The sequence below is a fragment of the Panicum virgatum genome, chromosome 7K (assembly GCF_016808335.1).
Source record: "Panicum virgatum strain AP13 chromosome 7K, P.virgatum_v5, whole genome shotgun sequence".
Taxonomy (NCBI): Eukaryota; Viridiplantae; Streptophyta; class Magnoliopsida; order Poales; family Poaceae; genus Panicum; species Panicum virgatum.
The window spans coordinates 8,703,462-8,712,894 of NC_053142.1; the positions used below are offsets into that span (position 1 = coordinate 8,703,462).

Below are 9,433 nucleotides of genomic sequence, written 5' to 3' on the forward strand. Positions count from 1 at the left end.
GGTTGGGAATCAGCGATGTCGTCCTTACTTTTGAGCTGATAAGCGCCCGGAGGCGTTATCTTCGACATCTTGCCTGAGTGGACGGCTGTTGATGAGGCCATCCAGTCGAAACCATCCCAAATTTGGCAGCTAATGTAGGCAGATATGACCACATCGACTGTGCAAGGATGGCCGAGCTGCATATGGCATCATATGCAACCACTGTTCCAAGCAAATGTCTTGGGAATCAGCCCCGTTGATTGACTCAGATGCCCATGTGTTGATGTGATGGCCTTTGAAAGATACTACTATGTAAGCCAGCCTTATAGTAGACGCAGGTTAATTCACATAGGACACACATTTACTTTGATGTAATGTCATAGGAGACGCGAACTTTCCATGTCTCCCATGAGGGGAGTCATAGGAGAGTAGTGTTTTTACTAACATTATTAATCTGTATCTCGGATGAGAGGGTTGTTGGAGATATGGTTGGCAAAACGCGTCTCTTATTATGAATTAATAACAAAATAAGAAAGAATAGAAAGGACAGAAAATATATCTCATATACATCACAAATACACATGTATGTTTCACCCACGATATAAACCCGTCGGGCACGGAGATGACGACGATACCATAATAAGATGCGCGTAGGCATGCACGATGAGCCGGTTTACATGATGACGCAGGGCAGGTCAGGTCTATCCTGGATGATGATGACGACTGGGGAGCACGGGGTGTCACGGCAGCAGCGGCGGCAGCGGCACGCCTTCTGAGACGGGCACCGGCATGCCGACTCTTCCACCGGCCTGCAGTGGCCCTGATGACTGGGGCATGGTGTCGGGCATGCGGGCTGCGGGCACGGGTTCGGGCATGGGTTCAGGCACGGGTGGGGTATCAGCTTGCACGAGGATGTCTCGAACTTGGGCTTGCAATCCGGCTCCACGATCTCGATCTCCTTTATCAAACAGCCGGCCTTGCAGCCCCGGAGCATGGAGCAGAGCTTGTCGGCGTCAAAGGTCCCCGACAGGATCACCTTGTCCTTCTCATACTCCACTTTGTCGAAGACGAATTCAGTTCGGGCTGCACGAGAGATGTGAGCAGGACAGGATCGATCAGCTATGCACGAGGGAACCTTTGGATGTCAGTTACTACGCACCTTGGAAGCAGCATATGATCTTCTCGATCTCTTCCCTCCAGCGGCAGCAGTCCAGGTCAAGCGTGATGATTATGGTGGTCAGCATTGAGCTGTGCAAGAATTGAACAGAACATCCAAATGTATGATCCAACTCGTGGAGTAATCTCTAGGTGAAGTGACCTATCTCTGCAGGATTGCTACATCCTGCTTTTCGGTTTTTTTTTTTCCAGAAAATTGAACCAGTTCAGAAACAAAATGATATGAACTTATTTGAGCTCACCTCCACAAGGCGAGGCCGACCCTGAAGAAATGCTGGTGTCTGAGCAGCCTAGTGAAGGTGTGAAGTTGTAGAAAACCGAGTGGGAGCGAGTCTCATCATATAGAGGAGATGATTGACTTGGGGTGGGGTGCGTGATGTGTCCGCATGTGTTATTTATAGAATTATAGCTCCAATCCTAGCTAAAATTAAAACTGATCATTTTCTTGGTCTTTATCTTTCAAAAAAGTTAGTTGGTGGTCCCTAGGGTATATATGATCCCTAGTGGGTGGAGTGGATTTGTACCATCATGGCTAGCTACAAGGTGCATGGTTCCAAGAAACCTTTTCTTAAAACTTTTCTGTCCATCTAGGATTTTTCCTAAATGGAAAAAGTCTAAATTACTCCACTTAACTATAACTAAAGTCTGGATAACCCCCTCAATTATCGTTTGGTTTATTTAACCCCCAAACTATGCCCTTTGGTTCAAATTACTCCTAATATAATTTATCTTTTTCATTTCTCCATGCACAGGTGGAGTTATAAGTTGAAATTTTGCAAGATGATAGTACATATCATAACACGTGTTAAAACGATATGTCATAGTTTTATCATTATTGTGATAGGTTAGAATATTTAGTGAGAAATTAATTGTTGGAGTTCAAAATTATATGAAAAATAATGTTGAAAAAATTGTAACAGTTTTTTTAATATGCATCCTGATGTCTACTACCATCTTGCAAAATTTGAGATTAAAATTCAATTTGTGTATGGAGAAACAAAAAAGAACAAATTGTATTATGGGGTAGAAGGAACTAAATGGTACTCCCTCCGTCCTAAAATATAAGTCATTCTAGAAATTTTAGAACACATTAACAAGAAGGTAAAATGACCATATTTTCCCCTATTTATTACCCATATTTGACAGTAATTGATTCTTACATGCGCATGCACTTTCTAAATAGGGTAAAGTGACTTATTTTTTGGGACAAATTTTGAATCCAAGATAAATTGGAGTATAGTTTAGGAGATAAATTGGACCAAGTTATAGTTTAGGGGGTTGTAAGGATCACCGGGGTGTCCGACCCTAGAGAGGGAGGGGGTGAATAGGGTCGCTAATCGCTTTCTATCCTAGGGCTCAATCTATTTGCATGAGATAAATCTAACATGTCCTACACATGCCAGTTATGACTAAGGTTTATCTATACTACTCTCTACTTATCCCTAAAAGACTTGCAACCTATAGCCAATCCTAATCAAACTAACTAGGAAAGTAGAGGCACGCAAGATAGAGTAAATGCGGAAACGTAATACGGTAAGTAAAGAGGTAAGGGAGAGAATATGCAAACTCCCGTGAAGACACCAAGACACGATTTAACGTGGTTCGATTAGGACACCAAGTCCCTCCCTACGTCCACGGCCACTTGTCCAACACGAACAAGTGTGATGCCAAGTCTCTTCGCTTGATCACCGTCTTGCGTTCGCCACCGAGGCTCCCGGCAAGCAAAGGCTAAGTGACCCAAAGTCACCAAGACAAGGCCACCGCCACCGTCTCTCTCGAAGCGTCACCAATGGCACCATCTTCACTATTGGAGCTTCTCACTAAGAGGGGTCTCCTTCTCCGCACAAAATGTCGTTGTCTCTCCACACCAAGTCGGAGGGTCACACGATGAGTACACCATATGCTTGCCGTAGCAAGACTTTCACTCAAGCTAGTTCTCTCAAGAACTAAGCCTAATCAAGCACTAAGCACTCTCACAAGTGTGCTTAAGCCTATATGATGTACAATGAAGCTCTAAGATGGTTGGAGATGATCTTTAACTCTTTTATGCTTCCATAGTCTCCAGCAACCTCAAATGACCCGGCCTTGGGGGTATATATAGGCAGCCCAAGCAAATATAGCCGTTGGACAAAAGCTGCCAGAAAAACACTTAACACCAGTTAATCCGACGCACCTCCAATAGCCATCGTCGGTTCAACCGGTGATACTAAACTGTCTGCCTCAGAAACTAGCCGTTACGTGTACATGCAATCAACCGATGTAGCGTCGGTTTAACCGGTGAGTGTAGTTGTCCTATGAACTCTGAAAAACAACTCTCTGGACAACTGCACTGACGTTCACCAAGACCCCATCGTCGGTTCATCCGGTGTATAGACCATGCCTCAGCTTCTGGGTCCATTGCACCGACGTATTCAACTTTCCTAATGTCGGTTCAACCGGTGAAACCAAAGTTTCTGGTGTGCTCCAAGTCAATGCACCGACGAGTGTAAAACACCCAACGCCGGTTAATCCGGTGTCAAACCCTAGCTCGCAGCTTCTGTGTTCATTGCACCGATGAGTGCAATTTGCTCATCATCGGTTTAACCGGTGATAGCAAATTGTCTTCATTTTGATCTTTTCGACTTGGATTTCTTCACGGTCTCTTCAATTCTTGTCCTTTGGACCGAAGCGGAACCACCGTAGGGGCGGCCCTTCGGGCCTAGCTACGCCTATCTTTTCTTTATCATCACTTGAACCTAAAAGCCTGAGAATGGTCATCTTAACAATCATATTAGTCCAAGTGTTGTGTTGTCTATATCAATCACCAAAACATTATATATTGAAATATGGCATGAGAGGCCATTTTCGCTACAGGGGTTATTTAGACTTTGGCTATATTTGGAGAGAGTAAATTGAACTTTTCCTAAATGGTTAGTCCCCTACATTTTCGTGACTTCCTCCTTGCACGCAACAAATGTACTATACCTCGGAATGTTTAAGGCTAGGGAACTTTTAGGAAAAGCATGACCACACTCAATCATAAGACTACAAAACAATTACCACATGAATTCGGTGGGTAGCTAAAGTTGAGAAAGACATGCAAATTTACACCATTATATATATTACGCACTGGCGGCCAACAGCGCACCACACCTACCATTTGTGACTCAGATTCAACGATCATGTTGCTTCTGAAAGCCGCCTTACCTACCTAAGTATTATGCATTGATCAAAAAACCTACATCGATGTAACGAATGGGGTAGTGTACATGAATTAATCACGTTGTAAGCTTCAACTTGCATCAAAAGGCAGCTGGTAACCTCCAAAAACAACCACACTTGCAGACTAGCACTATCTTGGTCTTTTTTTTTCTTTTTCTTTTCTGATGCCTTCTGTTCACTGATCGTGCATGCAGAACATCTATTTTGTTTTTTGTTTATGCTATGTTTTAGAGTAGAAAAAAAATTTGTTAGGTACAGGGAGGGTGGCCCTTCCACGCTGAATCTTTTACCTTGACGATTGGCCTCGTGCTTTCAATTGACGCTGCAGTGGTGTACCCAGTGGGTGGCCCATGTATGCTTTGACATACACCAAATTTCTTTCCGAAGCCTACTAAAGAAAACAAAACTATAGCATTGAATTAAATTAAAGCACTGCTATAGAATAACTCATCCGAAACCCCTCATCACTGCTGGTTCGAATCGAACTGGTGGTAATAGTATATCATGGCCGGTTCGTATTATTATGACCCAATTCTGATAGGTTTGACAGTCATCACTCCCGGATCGTAATATGAATCGGCAGTGATTCCCACTATCACTGCAGATTCCTATTACTATTCGACAGTAATACCCATCACCCTATTTTTTTCCTTTCATATCCCTGCTCTTCGTGTCTCCCATCTCCTTCTCTCTCCCCCGCAGCTCCCTCGCATCCCTACCACCCCCTCCCCTCCCTCTTCCCTCACCACCGCGACCTCCCCCCACTGCTGCCCCTCACTTCCCCCGCTTCCCCTACCCTCCCCTCGCTCCCCCTGCCACCTTTGCCCTCTCCTCCCCTACCTTCCCCTGTTGCCCCTCCCCTGCCGCACAGCGTGTGGGGATGTGGCTGCGGCAACGCTTAGGGACAAGGCTGCAGTGGCACTCAGGGACCCTCCCCTCCATGCCGCCTCTCCCCTGCCGCGGGCTGCCACGGAGATAGGGCCGTGGTGGCGCTTGGGGACCATTTTTTTTATGATCTCACTTCAAAGACAATGTTGGATCACTTATTGGTTCGTGGCTGCCATATTCTTGAACTCAATGGATATACTGGTGTAGGCAAAAGCTCTGAACTCAAGTCTTATTTGGTTTTCCTCTTTTAGGCTCATTTGGCAATGTATAGCTCAAGTAACAGTTGTGGAGATAGAGGGCACACCTAGCTCTTGAGTCCATTACTTGGTCGATGCACAGGAGGGTGAATGGATCCTTAGATCACGCTTTGTTGATATCGATATAATCAATGCATACTATTCATTCTTTTTTCATTATGTAAAAGTACCGTATTAGCTAACCATTCGGTGATACACCTCTTTTGCATTACCATCAGCTAATAGCGTAGTGTTCTTACCAAATGTGTCTTCCATTTGACCTCTTCGCTTTGTCGAGTACATGATGTTCTTGACAAGTGCAATTGTGTCATGTTGCACCGCCACTTCTTGGCTGCCCTGCTAGACCAGTGTGGGCTACTTGGCTCCGGCTGCATGCCTCCGCCACTTGCCTCAAGTGTGGTCACTGTCATGGTGTTCAGGGGATGAAAAATATGAGAATATGATTTTAGGCACGACAAGATCCAAGAGTTCGAGAAGCGCCACAGACAGATGGTCGAATGTGAGCGGGCAGCTGGGCGAGGAGCTGGGTCACCTCTTATGCAGGAGCCTGCTCTGGAGCTAGAGAACAAGGAGACACTCCTCTAGCCAGTGCCTCGCCACGCTCCTCCGCTAGCATCCATCTCCCACCTTTATGTCGGGTTGCTGTGGCGGAGAATGGCGGAATGGACCTGGCTGCGCTAGACCCGAGCAGCAGCACCAATGGTGGATCTAGCGGGGGGAGGCAAAGCTAGCCACATGTTCGGGAGTGCAGGCCCCTCTGGTAACCGACAGCGTGTTGTGGCCAGATCTTAAGAGATGAGCTTAGAGATGAACAAGATTATGACTTAGCTTTAGATGATCATATAAATTCAGAAACATACACATCTTTATCCTCATAATATGAACTATGGGATTTACAATCAATGATACGCACATTAGACCGATGAGTTATATAATTGTCTTTTGTATTTTTGAACTTGTGTTCTTATCCCAAGGCTCTTAATTGTAGTCTTTGAGTTTTTCCGAACGTAAACCATTAGCTAAGGCAGCTAAATCTTTATCCGAAATTGACAAACTAAAACAACATTTTTTTATCTTTGAATCTGTTGAAATAATAAGGCACACATTCATCTCCATCTTGCCTAATATAACTGATGTCAAGTTAGTCAATTTTGCTTCATTATCCTAACTATAAAAGTGATTGAGAAATTTCTTCTCTAATAGATTCCAAGCATAAATAGAGCTAGGGGCTAACGAAGAAAACTAAGGAAAGGCCGTTCCAATCAATGATAAAGAAAATAAACAAACTTTTAAAGCATCAATGGCACTCACTTCTCCTAGTTGAGCAATGCATTGGCTAATATGTTCCCATGTTCAATTATCTTCACCACTAAATTTCACAAATCAGGAGCATGCGCCAGCCAATATGATATTGAACCAAATCAAACGCAACAGAATATGGTTGTTGATATAACCAAGAACTCCCCATATCTACCACAAGATTATTTTGCAACATGCTAGCCAGATTATATTTAGTGTTACTCGATGTATACGGTGTGGAAACAAAATGCGATGCACAGTAATGTAAGTACGTGACATAGTCTGAATAGAGTTTACAGGTGCACGCCGCAAGTAGCTTTCAAATACGTAGTTTGGCACCAGTCCTTGCGGAATACACGTCACTTCTGGAAGGAGATAATAGGCAGCATACTATATGCTACTTTGGTGGTGAAATGGCACAAATTTGCAAACTCATTTGAATGGCTAGAGGCCAAACCAGCCAACCAGGTATTGAGACAATCGGATCAGGTTAATTTCAATGAGCTACCTACTAGAGCACTGTTCCGACTGGTTTCATGAACCGGCCGTCTGACTGGTTTTGCCACGTCCGACAGTGGTCGTTGTGGCGGCGGTTTTTATCCTGCAAAATAATTCAACGATATTACCATATTGTAGACTTTTTAGTACGTAGTAACGGGTGTAGTCAATTAACTACGTTTATTAGTTTCAGCACAAACAACAAGAACCGAATCACATCTATCGATTTGCTTTTTCTTAAACCATGCAATTCATCGGGTAAACAAACAAGGAAATCACTCGTGGACTTATATGTGGACCAGCAATTTTTTTATCCATGATAGATGATAATAATAGATCAAGCAAGTTGGGGGATGAAGTGCTTACATTGTTTGCTACATCAACGCTTGTCTTTGAGCGTGGAGGAGGGCTATCGTAAAGTCTTGAACCGTAGTCACCAAACCTTGCCAATTTTTAATGAATCCCTTCGAGAATTGTGTCTATAAAGGCTCCTCGGCCACCAAGTAATTTTGACATTCCTCCTTGCCAAGCTCGGTGTTGTCGAGATCTGTTTCAGGAGCCACGATCTCCTTTCCCAGATAAGTCAACACACCGAATACTCTAGAACACACTGATCACAATAGATCTCATGAGGCTCCTATGCAAACCGGTGTGTCCGGTTTTAGATCCGGTCTGACCGCTTCTATCAGACATGCAGCGAAAATCTAGGATCACTCGCTCAGGATGGACCCTGTCAGGCTGATGAAGCTAGGGTTGTTGTTCTAAAGGTGAAAGACCACTCAGAATATTCTCGAACGCCGTTGAGACACAAGTAAAACAATATTTATGGTTCTAAAAAAAAGATGGATTTGGAGATATAAAAAAGTAAAGGTACTTGTGTTAATTCGAATAGGTTTTGCTCGATCGGCCGTGTGTGTGTCTATTTATATATATATATATATATATATATATATATATATATATATATATATATATATATATATATATATATATATACATACATATATATATATACATACATATATATATATACATACATATATATATATACATACATATATATATATACACATACATATATATATATACATACATATACATATACATATACATACATATACATATACATATATATATACATACATATACATATACATATACATATACATATATATATATACATATATATATATATATATACGGCGAGCCTAAAATGCCCCTTGTTGCATTTGCTACAGCAAATGCACAGACCCCTCCCCGGCCTGTGCGCGCTAACCCGCGCGCGCCCCGGCCTGACACGGCCCACCCCACCCCCCCCCCCCCCCCCCCCGCACGTGGGCCAAACCCGAGCCCCCCCCCACCCCGCTCCCCAGCATCTGGGTCCGCCTGGCGTGGCCCACCGCGATTGATCGATAAATTGCAACATTTTGTGTTACCAGTTGCACCTGCACCTATTACAGCTATCCAATTGCAACCTTGAGCGATGACTTTGGAAAAGGGGCATCTGGACAAAATAAATTAGGGGGGCGAGTTTTTTGAATAGATCGAGGAATATCCGAATCGCCCAGGTGGGGGGGACCGCCGCCGCCGCCGCAGCTGCCGCTGCCGCCACCGCCACCTCCAACGAGGGCGCCCCCCGATCTGGTTGTGCGGGAGAGGGTGAGGATCCACCTGGGGGCATGGCGCCGTCGTCGCTGATCCAGCCTCCATCGACGGCCCCAGCGCCTCACCGCGATTCCCAGGCGCTTGTTGCGCTTGGGGATTATACGGCGGCGTTCAGAACTCGATGCTCCTCGGATGGAGAAGCAAATGCGCCGTTGCCAATGGTGTTGTTGTCCACTGTTGCCACCCCAACGACAACCCCTGCTGCTGCACAAGCTCCTGCGCAAAACTCTAAAGCTGAATCTGGTGATCTGCTTCATCATGTGACGACGCTGACGCCAACCGCCGCCCTGCCTCCAGGATCGCTGCAGACTCCGGACGCTGCGCAGGTTGTCTACCCGGTAACCACTCTATAAATAAAAAAAGCTATGCTGGCCCGTGCAAAGTTGAGACAAAAAAAGGTGTTATTCGAGTTGCAAGTTTAGATACTGGGTAATTGCAACTTAGGTTCATATGGATTGCAAACTCAATTT

The 9,433-nt window shown here is 44.5% G+C and overlaps 1 protein-coding gene across 2 annotated transcripts; it reads right to left on the reverse strand.

Annotated features, from left to right (window-relative positions):
- Positions 1-521: 521 nt before the first annotated feature.
- On the reverse strand, positions 522-1,531 carry LOC120642867 (protein PYRICULARIA ORYZAE RESISTANCE 21-like). 2 transcript variants are annotated; one of them, XM_039919469.1, is made up of 3 exons: positions 1,398-1,531; positions 1,139-1,227; positions 522-1,062 (listed from the first exon to the last, which is right to left on the reverse strand). In XM_039919469.1, the coding sequence occupies exons 2-3, from the start codon at positions 1,221-1,223 to the stop codon at positions 653-655; spliced, it is 495 nt and encodes a 164-aa protein (XP_039775403.1). In that variant the 5' UTR covers positions 1,224-1,227; positions 1,398-1,531; the 3' UTR covers positions 522-652. The 2 variants fall into 2 exon arrangements, with proteins under 2 accessions (XP_039775403.1, XP_039775404.1); XM_039919470.1 differs by having other exon boundaries at positions 1,139-1,509.
- Between the last annotated feature and the right edge of the window lie 7,902 nt (positions 1,532-9,433).